General features: G+C 47.5%; 2 gene segments (V, D, J or C); one reads left to right on the top strand and one right to left on the bottom strand.

The window, feature by feature from the left end:
* LOC136305577 (immunoglobulin heavy constant epsilon-like) overlaps positions 1-14695 on the bottom strand; it is a gene marked incomplete at its 5' end in the record, with an annotated part of 47790 nt that overhangs the window by 10107 nt on the left and 22988 nt on the right.
* Positions 1329-13474, top strand: LOC136305578 (Ig alpha-1 chain C region-like; the record flags this gene model as incomplete). The annotated part of the segment is given in 5 exon segments: positions 1329-1965; positions 6494-6775; positions 8269-8601; positions 9591-9914; positions 13034-13474. Coding segments are annotated over 5 exon segments (1974 nt in total), but the record flags the coding sequence as incomplete, so codon positions are not given.

The following is a 14695-nucleotide window of genomic DNA, read 5'->3' as shown; positions in this document are numbered from 1 at the left end:
AGATCCCCCCTGCCCCACAGCTTCACCTACTCTATAGGGACCCTATAGAACAGCTCAGGGATCCCCTGCTCCACAACCCTGCCCCACAGATCCCGTCCTGACCCACAGATCCCCCTGCTCTATAGGAACAGCTCAGGGGACCCCCCTGCCCCATAGATCCCTCTGCCCCATAGATCCCCCTGCCCCATAGATCCCCCTGCCCCACAGCTTCCCCTACTCTATAGAGACCCTATAGCACAGCTCAGGGACCCCCTGCCCCACAACCCTGCCCCACAGATCCCATCCCGCCCCACAGATCCCGCCCCACAGATCCCGCCCCACAGCTCTGCCCCAGCGATCCCATAAATCCCATCCTGCCCCACAGATCCACCCCCATAGATCCTGCCCCATAGATCCTCCACCTGCCCCCTAACTCCGCCCCACCCATCTGCCCCACAGATCCTTCTGCCCCATAGATCCTTCTGCCCCACAGATCCTTCTGCCCCATAGATCCTTCTGCCCCATAGATCCTGCCCCATAGATCCTTCTGCCCCACAGATCCTTCTGCCCCACAGATCCCCCTCCTCACCTGCCCACACGCGGCTCCTTCTGCTCCCTCCCCTCCCCCCTTTGGCCCCGCCCCTCTTTGGCCCCGCCCCTTCCCCCGGGGGGCGGCCGCCCCCCCCAAAAAATCCGCTCTCGGAGCGCCCCCCAAGTGGCCGAAATCGGGGTTTTCACCCCAAAAAAAAAACCGCCCAAAATTTCCCTTTTTTTGGGGAATTTCAGCCCAAATTTTCGTCTCAAAATTCGCGGGTTTTGGGACATTTTAATCCCAAATTTTATCCCCAAAAATTTCCGATTTTTTGGGTCGTTTTTAGCCCCAAAATTTCCCTTTTTTTGGGCCGTTTTTAGCCCAAATTTTTTCTCCAAAAATTCCCTTTTTTTGGGGAATTTTAGCCCAAATTTCCGTCTCAAAATTTGCATTTTTTGGGACATTTAATCCCAAATTTTAACCCAAAAATTTCCGATTTTTTGGATCGTTTTTAGCCCAATTTTTTTCCTCAAAATTCCCTTTTTTGAGTCGTTTTTTAGCCCAAATTTTTTCTCCAAAAATTCCCTTTTTTGGGGGGAATTTCAGCCCAAATTTCCATCCTAAAATTCGCGGGTTTTGGGACATTTAATCCCAAATTTTTATCCCAAAAATTTCTGATTTTTTGAATCGTTTTTAGCCCAAATTTTTTCTCCAAAAATTCCCTTTCTGGGGGGAATTTCAGCCCAAATTTCCGTCCCAAAATTGGCGTTTTTTGGGGACATTTAATCCCAAATTTTATCCCAAAAATTTCTGATTTTTTGAATCGTTTTTAGCCCAATTTTTTTCTCCAAAATTCCATTTTTTGGCTCGCTTTCCTCCCCAATTTTCTTTCCAGAAAAATTCCAATTTTTCACCCATTTTTACCCCAAATTTCCTCCCCAAAAATTCTCTTTTCTTTTTTTTTTGGCACCATTTCATCCCGAATTTCCCCTCCCCCTCCAAAAAAATTCCAAATGTTTTTCCCCCAAAATTTCCTCCCCTCAAAATTCTCATTTATTGGCCATTTCCTCCCCAATCTTCCCTCGAAAAAAAAATTCTCATTTTTATCCCAAATTTTTCCTCCTCAAAATTCCCAAATTTTAACTGTTTTTCCCCATTTTTTCCCATTTTTTTCCCCATTTCTGGCCATTTTTCCTCATTTTCCCCCATTTTTCCCCGTTTTTTCCCATTTTTCCCATTTTTCCCCATTTTTTCCCCCATTTCCTCCCAATTTCCCCCCCCAAAATTCCCGTTTTTGTTTATTCCTTCCTCCCCCCCAACTTTCCCATTTTTTCCTCTTTTCACCCCAAATCTTTCCCCACCCCCCAGGGCCGCAGCCAATCAGGAAGCCGCGGGATCCATCCGGGAGCCAATCAGGAGAGAGCGGATCGGCCGGGAGCCAATCGGGAGCTTCGGTGCGGCCTGCGGAGAAAATGGAGGATTTTGGGAAATTTGGGGGGATTTGGGGGGATTTTTTTTTTAATTTTTATTTTGGCGAAATTTTGGGGAAATTTTGGGAAATTTTGGGAAACTTTGGGAAATTTGGTGAAATTTTGGGGAAATTTTTGGGAAATTTTTGGGAAATTTTGGGGAAATTTTAGGGAAATTTTAGGGAAATTTGGGGAGATTTTGGGAAATCTGGGGAAATTTTTGCACATTTTTGGGAAATTTTACGAAAATTTTGGGGAAATTTTGGGAAAATTTGAGGGGATTTTAAAAAAAATTAGGAGGATTCGGGAGAAATTTTTTGTTTGGAATTCGGGGAGAATTTGGAGGGTTTTGGGAGAACCGTCGGGGACTTGGGGGGATTTTTCAGGAAAATTTTTGGATTTTGGGGGGGAAATTTTGGGAAATTTTGGGATTTTGGGGAAAATGTTTTGGGAAAAGTCAGGGAAATTTTGGGGAAATTTTAGAGGATTTGGGGTAAATTTGGGGTAAATTTGGGGGGTTTTAATTTTTTAAAATCTTTTTAGGATTTGGGGGAAATTTTTAAGATTTTGGGGAAATTTGGGGGAATTTTTGGGAAATTTTTTTGGGATTTTAGAGATTTTGGGGGGGGAATTTTGGGGAAAATTCTGGGAATTTCGGGGGATTTTTTGGGGGGGAAATCCAGAGGAATTCTGGGAAAATTTGGGGGAAATTTGAGAGTTTTTTGGGGGGAATTTCAGGAAATTTGAAGAATTTCAGGGAAAAATTTTGGGGGAGGAATCTCTGAGCTGGGACTGGTCCAGACTGGTTTAAACTGGGAATTTTGGGGTTGGGGTCGGGTCTGGACTGGTCCGGACTGGTCAAGCTGGGGGTGCCAGGACTGATCTTGTACTGGTTTATACTGGTCTGGACTGGTCCCAGCTCATACTGGTCCATACTGGTCTGTACTGGTCAAGCTGGGGCGGCCGGGACTGGTCCCGTACTGGTTTATACTGGTCTGGACCGGTCCCAGCTCATACTGGTCTGTACTGGTCTATACTGGTCAAGCTGGGGGTGCCGGGACTGGTCCCGTACTGGTTTATACTGGTCTGGACCAGTCCCAGCTCATACTGGTCCGTACTGGTCCGGACTGGTCAAGCTGGGGCAGCAGGGGGTGCTGGGACTGGTCCTGTACTGGTTTGGACGGATCTGGACCGGTCTGGACTGGTTCCATACTGGTTTGGACTGGTCCCAGCTCATACTGGTCTGTACTGGTCTGTACTGGTCAAGCTGGGGGGGCTGGGACTGGTCCCGTACTGGTTTATACTGGTCTGGACCGGTCCCAGCTCATACTGGTCTGTACTGGTCTGTACTGGTCTATACTGGTCAAGCTGGGGGGGCTGGGACTGGTCCCGTACTGGTTTATACTGGTTTGTACTGGTCCCAGCTCATACTGGTCTGTACTGGTCTGTACTGGTCAAGCTGGGGGGGCCGGGACTGGTCCCGTACTGGTTTATACTGGTTTGTACTGGTCCCAGCTCATACTGGTCTGTACTGGTCTGTACTGGTCAAGCTGGGGGGGCCGGGACTGGTCCCGTACTGGTTTATACTGGTTTGTACTGGCCCCAGCTCATACTGGTCTGTACTGGTCTGTACTGGTCAAGCTGGGGGGGCCGGGACTGGTCCCGTACTGGTTTATACTGGTCTGGACTGGTCCCAGCTCATACTGGTCCATACTGGTCTGTACTGGTCAAGCTGGGGGTGCCGGGACTGGTCCCGTACTGGTTTATACTGGTCTGGACTGGTCCCAGCTCATACTGGTCTGTACTGGTCTGTACTGGTCAAGCTGGGGCGGCCGGGACTGGTCCCATACTGGTTTTTACTGGTCTGGACTGGTCCCAGCTCATACTGGTCTGTACTGGTCTGGACTGGTCAAGCTGGGGGTGCCGGGACTGGTCCCATACTGGTTTTTACTGGTCTGGACTGGTCCCAGCTCATACTGGTCTGTACTGGTCTGTACTGGTCAAGCTGGGGCGGCTGGGACTGGTCTGGACTGGTCTAAACTGGGAGCGGTGGAGCTGGGGCTGGTCCAGACTGGTTTAAACTGGTCCAAACTGGGAATTCTGGGGCTGCACTGGACCGGTCCCAGTTCTATACTGGTCCGGACTGGTCTAAACTGGGAATACCGGAGCTGGGTTTAAACTGGTTTAGACTGGGAATACTGGAGCTGGGACTGGTCTGGACTGGTCTAAACTGGTCCGGACTGGGAGTGCCGGGGAAGGGTTTTTTTTGAGCCGCCCCCAAAATCGGGATTTTTCAGCCCAAAAAACGAAATCCTGAAATTTCATTTTAAAAAACCCCAAAATTGCCCGAAATCCAGGAAATTCACCCCAAAACCCCCAAAATTCAGCCCCGAAATTGAAGGTTTGTACCTGAAATCCGCTCAGGTGATCCGAATCCAGGTGAGGATTTGCTGAATCCGAGTTTAGACCCAAAATCGCCGAAATTCAGCCCAAAATTGGGGCTGAAATTCTGAAATTGCACAAAAATCTCAAAAAATTGCCCAAAATTCATGAAATTCAACCCAAAATTTGAAGGTTTTTACCTGGAATCCGCTCAGGTGATCCCAAATCCAGGTGAGGATGTGTTGAATCCGAGTTTTGACCCAAAATCACCGAAATTCAGCCCAAAAATCGAACCTAAAACTCCAAAATTGTTAAAAAATCTCCAAAATTGCTCAAAATTGCCCAAAATTTGAGAAATTTGCCCCAAATCTTCTCAGGTGATCCCAGTCCAGGTGAGGATTTGTTAAAACTGAATTTAAACCCCAAATTCGCCCAAATTTAACCCAAAAATCGAACCTAAAAGTCCAAAAATTGTTCAAAATGTGAAAAATTGCCCAAAATTGCCCAAAATTGCCCAAAATTCAAGAATTTTGCCCTAAAATTCGCTCAGGTGACTCCAAACCAGGTGAGGATTTGTTAAAACTGAATTTAAACTCCAAATTCGCCCAAATTCACCCCCAAAAGTCAAACCTAGAAGTCCAAAAATTGTTAAAAATTGACAATTTTTGCCCAAAATTTGAGAATTTTGCCCCAAGATTCACTCAGGTGTCTCCAAACCAGGTGAGGATTTGTTAAAACTGAATTTAAACCCCAAATTCGCCCAAATTCACCCCAAAAATTGAACTTAAATCACCAAAAATGTTACAAAACATCAAAAAATGCTCAAATTTGCCCAAAAGTGGCGAAATTCACCCCAAAATCAACTCAGGTGAGGCTTTGTAAAAACCGACTTTAAACCCCAAAACCGCCCAAATTCGCCCCAAAAAATCCAACCTGGAGTTTAAAAAATTGCCCAAAAATCACAAAAATGGCCCAAAAATTCACGAAAATTGCCCCAAAATCACGAAAATTGCCCAAAAATCACAAAATTTGCCCCAAAAATCACAAAAAATTGCCCAAAAATTACAAAAATTGTCCCAAAATCACAAAATTGCCCAAAAATCACAAAAAATTGCCCAAAAATCACAAAATTGCCCAAAAATCACAAAATTGCCCAAAATCACGAAAATTGCCCAAAAATCACAAAATTTGCCCAAAAATTAGAAAAATTGCCCAAAAATCACGAAAATTGCCCCAAAAATTACAAAAATTGTCCCAAAAATCACAAAATTGCCCCAAAAATTTCAAAAATTGCCCCCAAATCACAAAACTCGACGAAATTTGCCCCAAAACCGGCGAAATTCGCCCCAAAAAGAAACCGGAGCCTCACCTGCAGCTTCTGTCTCACCTCAGGCTGCAGGGGGGTGGGCGTGGCCTCGATGACGTCACCGGTGACGTCACTCCCAGACGGGGCGTGGCCGCCGTTTCCTGAATTTGTTTTTTTTGTGGGTTTTTTTTTCGGGGTCAATTTCGGGTCATTTTGGGGGGTTTTTTTGGAGGTTTTGGGGTTTTCTCGGCGGTGGGCGTGGCGTCTGCTATGCAAATGAGGGGGGTCTCCCGCCCTAAACAGGCCACGCCCACCCCCCCCGGGTTTTCCCGCCCTTTTTTTTTTGGGTGATTTTTTTTTTTTTCGGCCATTTCGGGTCAAATTTTTTGGGGCAATTTTGGGGTTTTTTTCGGGTGGGGATTTTTTTTTTTTCCCTCCGAATGTGGGCGTGGCCTCCCTTATGCTAATGAGGGGTGAATTCACGCCCACTCGTAATTTCCCCGCCATTCTTTGGGGGTGATTTTTTTTTCCGCCATTTTGAACTTCAATTTTTTTGGGGGGGGGCCCCAAATTTGGGGATTTTTGGGCGGGATTTTTTCTTCCAATGTGGGCGTGGCCTCCCTTATGCTAATTAACCCTCTCACCTCTCAACCCCTCCCCCAACACTCCTCCCCCCTTTTTTCCTCCATCCCACTATGAGGGGTTGTCGGCCATCTTGGATCGATTTTTTTTTTTTCCGGGCAATTTCGGGTCTTGGATTTTTTTTTTTTTCTCTCCAATGTGGGCGTGTCCTCCCTCATGCTAATGAGCTCTGTCTCCTCGCAGAACCCGCCCACTCCCCCGCCCTTTTCCCGCTGCTTTCCTGCACCGACCCCGGTGATCCGGTGACCTTCGGCTGCCTGGCTTCCGGTTTCTTCCCGCCCCCCGCCCAACTGAGCTGGGGGGGCGTGGCCTCGGCCCAGGCCAAGAACTTTCCGGAAGTCCAGACCGGCAGCGGAAGTTACGGCCTCAGCTCCCGCGTCACGGTGGGCGTGGCCGAGGCGGAGAGCGGGAACTTCCGGTGCCAGGTGGAGCACCGGGGAAACAACTTCGGGTTGGACATCCCAGGTGAGGGGCGGGGTCAGCTGGGGGTCAGGTGGGCGGGGTCAGATGGGGGTCACGTGGGTGGGTGGTTTGGGGGGGGGGGGGTCACCTGAGGGGGTTTGGGGTCACCTGGAGGTCACAGGTGAGGGGTGGGGTCACCTGGAGGTCACGCGGGTGGGTTTGGGTCCACCTGGATGAATTTCGGGTCAATTTTGACGAATTTCGGGTCGATTTTAACCAAATTTTGGGTCGATTTGAACTAAATTTTGGGTCGATTTCGTCAAATCTGGGTCGATTTTTCCCGATTTTGGGTGGGTTTTGAATTTTGGGTCGATTTCGACAAATTGACCAATTTTGGGTCGATTTTAGCCGGTTTTGGGTCGATTTGAATGAATTTTGGATCCGTTCAGGTTCTTGTTTTTGTGGGGTCCGCCTGGACCAATTTTAGGTCAATTTGGATGAATTTTGGGTCGATTTTAACCAAATTTTGGGTCGATTTTAACCAAGTTTGGGACGATTTTAACAAAATTTTGGGTCGATTTCGCCAAATTTGGGTCAATTTTTCCCAATTTTGGGTTGATTTGGACGAATTTTGGGTCGATTTTAACCAAATTTCGGGTCGATTTTAACCAAGTTTGGGACGATTTTAACTAAATTTTGGGTCGATTTCCCCAAATTTGGGTCGATTTTAACCAAATTTTGGGTCGATTTTAACCAAATTTTGGGTCGATTTTTACCAAATTTGGGACGATTTTAACAAAATTTTGGGTCGATTTCGCCAAATTTGGGTCGATTTTTCCCAATTTTGGGTTGATTTGGACGAATTTTGGGTCGATTTTAACCAAATTTCGGGTCGATTTTTACCAAGTTTGGGTCGATTTTAACTAAATTTTGGGTCGATTTCGCCAAATTTGGGTCGATTTTTCCCAATTTTGGGTCGATTTTAACCAAATTTTGGGTCGATTTTAACCAAATTTTGGGTCGATTTTAACCAAGTTTGGGACAATTTTAACTAAATTTTGGGTCGATTTCGCCAAATTTGGGTCGATTTTTCCCAATTTTGGGTTGATTTGGATGAATTTTGGGTCGATATTAACCAAATTTTGGGTCGATTTTTCCCAATTTTGGGTCGATTTTAACCAAATTTTGGGTCGATTTTTACCAAGTTTGGGTCGATTTTAACAAAATTTTGGGTCGATTTCGCCAAATTTGGGTCGGTTTTTCCCAATTTTGGGTCGATTTTAACCAAATTTTGGGTCGATTTTTACCAAGTTTGGGTCGATTTCAACTATATTTTGGGTCGATTTCGCCAAATTTGGGTCGATTTTGACGAATTTTGGGTCGACTTTGACCCGAATTTCTTGTCGATTTTAACCAAATTTTGGGTTGATTTTAACCAAGTTTGGGACGATTTCAACTAAATTTTGGGTCGATTTCACCAAATTTGGGTCGACTTTGACCCGAATTTCTTGTCGATTTTAACCAAATTTGGGGTCGATTTTCGTCTCCGCCCCCAGGTGACGACGTCATCCCCGTCCCGAAATTCTCCGTCTCCCTCCTGAGCGACCCCCGGCAATCGCACCTGGACGCCGACGTCCTGCTGCTGTGCCAGGTGAGGGGGCGTGGCGCCGGCGAGGCCACCCTCACCTGGTTGGTCAACGGCGACGTCCGCGACTTGGGGGCGGAGCTCGCCAAGTGCGACGAGGAGGGCGTGGCCGGCCAGGAGACGCTCAGCGGCCGCGCCAACGTCAGCCGGGAATTGTGGGAGGCCGGCGCCACCTTCACCTGCCGGGCCAGCCACGCCCACCTGGCCACGCCCCTGGCCGCCAGCATCAACACCTACTGCAAAGGTGAGCTGGGAATGTTTTTGGGGGGGGAGAGGGGGCGGAGTCGGAGGGAAGTTTGATTTTTTTTCCTCGAAGGAAAATTCGGGAGGTTCGGCGAAATTCCGGGGAGATTTCGAACGGGGTTTTGGGGGGCGGAATTCCGCGAGATCTTGAAGATTTCGGGGTTGAAAACGGACGAAATTCGGTGAGATTCGGAGAATTCTGGGGATGGAACTTGCGACCTTTCGAATTTTTTTTTTTTTTTTTTTTTGCCCCAATGCGGACGAAATCCGATGAAAATCCGGCGTCTTAAAACGAAAATCGAGGGAATTCGGTGAAACTCGGACCGCTTTGGATGAAATTTGGCGAAATTTTGGGCTTTCAACCCAAAATTGCGGAGATTTGACGAATTTTGGTGAAACTTGGACAATTTTTGGATGAAATTTGAGCTTTTTTTCCCGAATTTTTGTTTTGTTTTCATCAAATTTTCCCCTTTTTTGTCAAATTTTCTCGTTTTCCACCAAATTCTCTCATTTCCATCTCGAATTTTCTCCTTTTTTTTCCCCCCCGCCCCCCAAATTTCCTCCTTTCCGCCATTTCCCCCCCCGTTTTCTCCCGACTTTCCTCGTTCTTTCCTCAAATTTCCCCGCTCCTCCTCCCAATTTTCCCGTTTCCTTTTTCCCACCTTTCTCCCTCTTTCCCAAACTCCCCCTTTTCCACCCCCCAAACCTCCTTCTCCTCCCAAATCCCTCATTTTCCCTCCCCAAATCCCAAGATTTCCCCTCAAATCCATTTCTCTCAAATCCGAGAACTCTCACTGATTCTCGGAAATAAAAAAAAACCCCGTCGTTTTGTATTTTTTTTTTTTTTAACCAAAATCGCCGGTTTTTTCGCCCCAAAATCAAATTTTTTTTTTTTTTTTCCCCCAAAAATCTTCGTGTTTTTTTTTTCACCTAAAAACTTCAAATTTTTTTTTTTTTTTTTTCTCCCCCCCCCCCCCCCCCGGTTTTTAGATTCCAAACCGTCTCCCTCGGTGACGCTGCTGCCGCCGTCGCTGCAGGACCTCTACCTGTCCACCAGCCCCAACCTCACCTGCGTGGCCTCCAACCTGAAATCACCCGAGCTGACCAAGTTCACCTGGAGCCGAGGTTCGGGCGGGGCGGTGGGCGTGGCCACTTCCGGCCCCGCCCAGAAACTCCCCAACGGGTTGTTCGAGCTCCGGAGCTTTTTGGGGATCTGCGCCGAGGATTGGAACTCGGGCGACGCCTTCACCTGCTCGGTGACCACGCCCGAGCTCGGGGACACGCCCCTGGTGGCCACGGTGCGCAAGGAGAGCGGTGAGCGGAGAAGGTTTTTTTTTTTTGGGGCGAATTCCGGGATTTTCGGTTAAAAATTTGGGGTTGGGGGGGAAAAAAAAAGAAAAAAAAATCGCAACTCCCGGGTGAAAAATTTTGGGGTTTTTCAGGAGGTTATTTGGGGTGAAATTCGCCGGTTTCGGGGGCGGAGTTGGAAAAATTTTTCGGGGGGTTTTTTTTTTTTTGGTTTTTCCGGCGGTCGTTTTCCGGTTTCGGGGAGCGGAGATGGGGGTTGGAGGAAGCGATTCCGGGTTTTCCGGGGTGGAAGTTTTCCGGTTTTGGGGCGGGAATTCGCCGCTTCGGGGGGCGGAAATCGGGAAATTTCTTTTTGTTGGTGGTTTTTTTTCCGGTTTTCAGGTGGTTTTGGGGTGGAATTTTCCGGTTTTGGGGTGGGAATTTGTGGATTTGGGGTCGGAGTTCGTCGTTTTGGGGAGAGCCGGGCTGGGAATGGTTTGGGTCAACTGGGAATGGAGAAATCAGACTGGGAAATCAAACTGGGAATGGTGAAACCAAACTGGGAATGGTGAAATCAGACTGGGAATGGTGAAATCAGACTGGGAATGGAGAAATCAGACTGGGAATGGTGAAATCAGACTGGGAATGGTGAAATCAGACTGGGAATGGAGAAATCAGACTGGGAATGGTGAAACCAAACTGGGAATGGAGAAATCAGACTGGGAATGGTGAAATCGGACTGGGAATGGTGAAACCAAACTGGGAATGGTGAAGTCAAACTGGGAATGGAGAAATCAGACTGGGAATGGTGAAATCAGACTGGGAATGGAGAAATCAAACTGGGAATGGAGAAATCAGACTGGGAATGGAGAAATCAAACTGGGAATGGAGAAATCAGACTGGGAATGGAGAAATCAGACTGGGAATGGAGAAATCAGACTGGGAATGGTGGAATCAGACTGGGAATGGTGGAATCAGACTGGGAATGGAGAAATCGGACTGGGAATGGTGAAATCAGACTGGGAATGGAGAAATCGGACTGGGAATGGAGAAATCAGACTGGGAATGGAGAAATCGGACTGGGAATGGTGAAATCAGACTGGGAATGGTGAAATCAAACTGGGAATGGAGAAATCAGACTGGGAAATCAAACTGGGAATGGAGAAATCAGACTGGGAATGGAGAAATCAAACTGGGAATGGTGAAATCAGACTGGGAATGGTGAAATCAAACTGGGAATGGTGAAATCAGACTGGGAATGGAGAAATCAGACTGGGAATGGAGATGTTAAACTGGGAATGGAGAAATCAGACTGGGAATGGAGAAATCAGACTGGGAATGGAGAAATCAGACTGGGAATGGTGAAATCAGACTGGGAATGGAGAAATCAGACTGGGAATGGAGAAATCGGACTGGGAATGGTGAAATCAGACTGGGAATGGTGAAATCAAACTGGGAATGGAGAAATCAGACTGGGAAATCAAACTGGGAATGGAGAAATCAGACTGGGAATGGAGAAATCAGACTGGGAATGGAGAAATCAAACTGGGAATGGTGAAATCAGACTGGGAATGGAGAAATCAGACTGGGAATGGTGAAATCAGACTGGGAATGGAGAAATCAAACTGGGAATGGTGGAATCAGACTGGGAATGGTGGAATCAGACTGGGAATGGTGGAATCAGACTGAGAATGGAGAAATCAGACTGGGAATGGTGAAATCAGACTGGGAATGGTGAAATCAAACTGGGAATGGAGAAATCAGACTGGGAATGGAGAAATCAGACTGGGAAATCAAACTGGGAATGGTAAAATCAAACTGGGAATGGTGAAATCAGACTGGGAATGGAGAAATCAAACTGGGAATGGTGGAATCAGACTGGGAATGGTGGAATCAGACTGGGAATGGTGGAATCAGACTGAGAATGGAGAAATCAGACTGGGAATGGAGAAATCAGACTGGGAATGGTGGAATCAGACTGGGAATGGAGAAATCAGACTGGGAATGGAGAAATCAGACTGGGAATGGAGAAGTCAAACTGGGAATGGAGAAGTCAAACTGGGAATGGCGAAGTCAAACTGGGAGACCCAAACTGGGAATGGAGAAATCAAACTGGGAACAGTTTCCCCCTCTGGGAAACCCAACTGGGAATGGTTTTATCCAACTGGGAATGGAGAAGTCAAACTGGGAGACCCAACTGGGAAGGGTCAACCCTTACTGGGAGACCCAACTGGGAAACCAAACTGGGAATGGTAAAACCAAACTGGGAGACCCAAACTGGGAACGGTTTTATCCAACTGGGAATGACGAAGTCAAACCGGGAGACCCAAACTGGGAACGGTTTTATCCAACCGGGGTTGGAGAAATCAAACTGGGAGACCCAAACTGGGAACGGTTTTATCCAACTGGGAATGACGAAGTCAAACCGGGAGACCCAAACTGGGAACGGTTTTTTCCAACTGGGATTGGAGAAATCAAACCGGGAGACCCAAACTGGGAACGGTTTTTTCCAACTGGGATTGGAGAAATCAAACTGGGAGACCCAAACTGGGAACGGTTTTTTCCAACTGGGATTGGAGAAATCAAACTGGGAGACCCAAACTGGGAACGGTTTTATCCAACCGGGAATGACAAAGTCAAACCGGGAGACCCAAACTGGGAACGGTTTTTTCCAACTGGGATTGGAGAAATCAAACCGGGAGACCCAAACTGGGAACGGTTTTTTCCAACTGGGATTGGAGAAATCAAACCGGGAGACCCAAACTGGGAACGGTTTATCCAACCAGGATTGGAGAAATCAAACCGGGAGACCCAAACTGGGAACGGTTTTATCCAACTGGGAATGACAAAGTCAAACCGGGAGACCCAAACTGGGAACGGTTTTATCCAACTGGGAATGACAAAGTCAAACCGGGAGACCCAAACTGGGAACGGTTTTTTCCAACTGGGAACCCAACTGGGAGTGGGTTTCTCCCACTGGGAATGCTTTGGTCAACCGGGCTTGGAGAAGTCAACCCGGGAGACCCGACCGGGACCATTTTTTTTTTTTCCTTTTCCTTTTTTTTTCCCCCCAAACCGGGCGGGGGACGCCCCTCCCCCTTTTTTTTTTTTTTTTTGACCAAACCCCGCCCACCCTCCTCCCTCAGACGCCGCCTCCGCCGTCGCCCCGAAAGTCTACGTCTTCCCTCCTCCCTCCGAGGAGCTGGCCCTGTCCGAGTCGGCCACGTTGACCTGCCTGGCCAACGGCTTCTCCCCCGGCGACATCCTCATCACCTGGACTCAGCAGGACGCCCCGGTGGACGCTGGGAAATTCTCCGTCTTGGGCCCGGTGCTGGACGCCGGAAGTTCCGGAAGGTTCTCGGCTTACTCCAAGCTGGCGGTGCCGGCGGATGAGTGGAGGCGCGGCGACGTCTTCACCTGCGTGGTGGGGCACGACGGGATCGGCATGAAGTTCGTGCAGAGGAGCTTGGACAAGGCGTCGGCCCGGCCGGCCAACGTCAACGTGTCGGTGGTGTTGGCCGACTCCGACGCCGTCTGTTATTAGCGCGGGGTTCGGGGCGGCGGAATAAAAGATTTGAGGAATTCCAGCGGTGGTGGAGAGGGGGTTTGTTCGGGGGAGAAGGCGGAGGGATTTGGGAGGGGAAAACGTGGATTTTAGGAGGGAAAATGCGGATTTTTGGAGGGAAAATGCGAATTTTTGGGAGGGGAAATGCGGGTTTTTGGGAGGGAAAAGGTGAATTTTAGGAGGGAAAAAAGTGGATTTTAAGAGGGAAAATGTGGATTTTTGGGAGGGGAAATGCGGATTTTTAGGAGGGAAAAAGTGAATTTTTAGGAGGGGAAATGTGGATTTTTGGGAGGCAAAATGCGGATTTTTGGGAGGGAAAATGCGGATTTTAGGAGGGAAAATGTGGATTTTTAGGAGGGGAAATGTGGATTTTTAGGAGGGGAAAGGTGAATTTTTGGGAGGGGAAATGTGGATTTTAGGGGGAAAAATGCAGATTTTTGGGAGGGAAAAAAGTGAATTTCAGGGAGGGAAAAAAGTGGATTTTAGGAAGGAAAAAAGTGGAATTTAGGAGGGGAAATGCGGATTTTTGGGAGGGGAAAACGTGAATTTTAGGAGGGAAAAAAGTGGATTTTAAGAGGGAAAATGTGGGTTTTTGGGAGGGGAAATGCGGATTTTTGGGAGGGAAAAAGTGAATTTTTGGGAGGGGAAAAAGCGAATTTTAGGAAGGAAAAAAGTGGATTTTTGGCGTGAAAAATCCGAATTTTAGGAGGGAAAAAGTGGATTTTTGGGAGGGGAAATGTGGATTTTAGGGGGAAAAATGCAGATTTTTGGGAGGGAAAAAGTGAATTTTTGGGAGGGAAAAAAGTGGATTTCAGGAAGGAAAAAAGTGGATTTTAGGAGGGAAAATGCGGATTTTTGGGAGGGGAAAGGCGGATTTTTTAGGAGGGGAAAAAGTGAATTTTTGGGAATGTGGATTTTTAGGAGGGAAAATGCGGATTTTTGGGAGGGAAAAAGTGAATTTCAGGAAGGAAAAAAGTGGATTTTAGGAGGGAAAAAGTGAATTTTTGGGAGGGAAAAAAGTGAATTTTTGGGAGGGAAAAAAGTGGATTTCAGGAAGGAAAAAAGTGGAATTTGGGAGGGAAAATGCGGATTTTTGGGAGGGGAAATGCGGATTTTTGGGAGGGAAAATGTGGATTTTTGGGAGGGGAAATGCGGATTTTAAGAAGGAAAAAAGTGGATTTTTGGGGTGGAAAATCCGAATTTTAGGAGGGAAAAAGTGAATTTTTGGGAGGGAAAATGAGAA

Source organism: Chamaea fasciata, unplaced genomic scaffold (genome assembly GCF_029207755.1).
Source record: "Chamaea fasciata isolate MVZ Bird 193981 ecotype frontalis unplaced genomic scaffold, bChaFas1.0.hap1 SCAF_499, whole genome shotgun sequence".
Classification (NCBI taxonomy): domain Eukaryota; kingdom Metazoa; phylum Chordata; class Aves; order Passeriformes; family Sylviidae; genus Chamaea; species Chamaea fasciata.
This window is presented reverse-complemented; position numbering and strand designations above follow the sequence as displayed.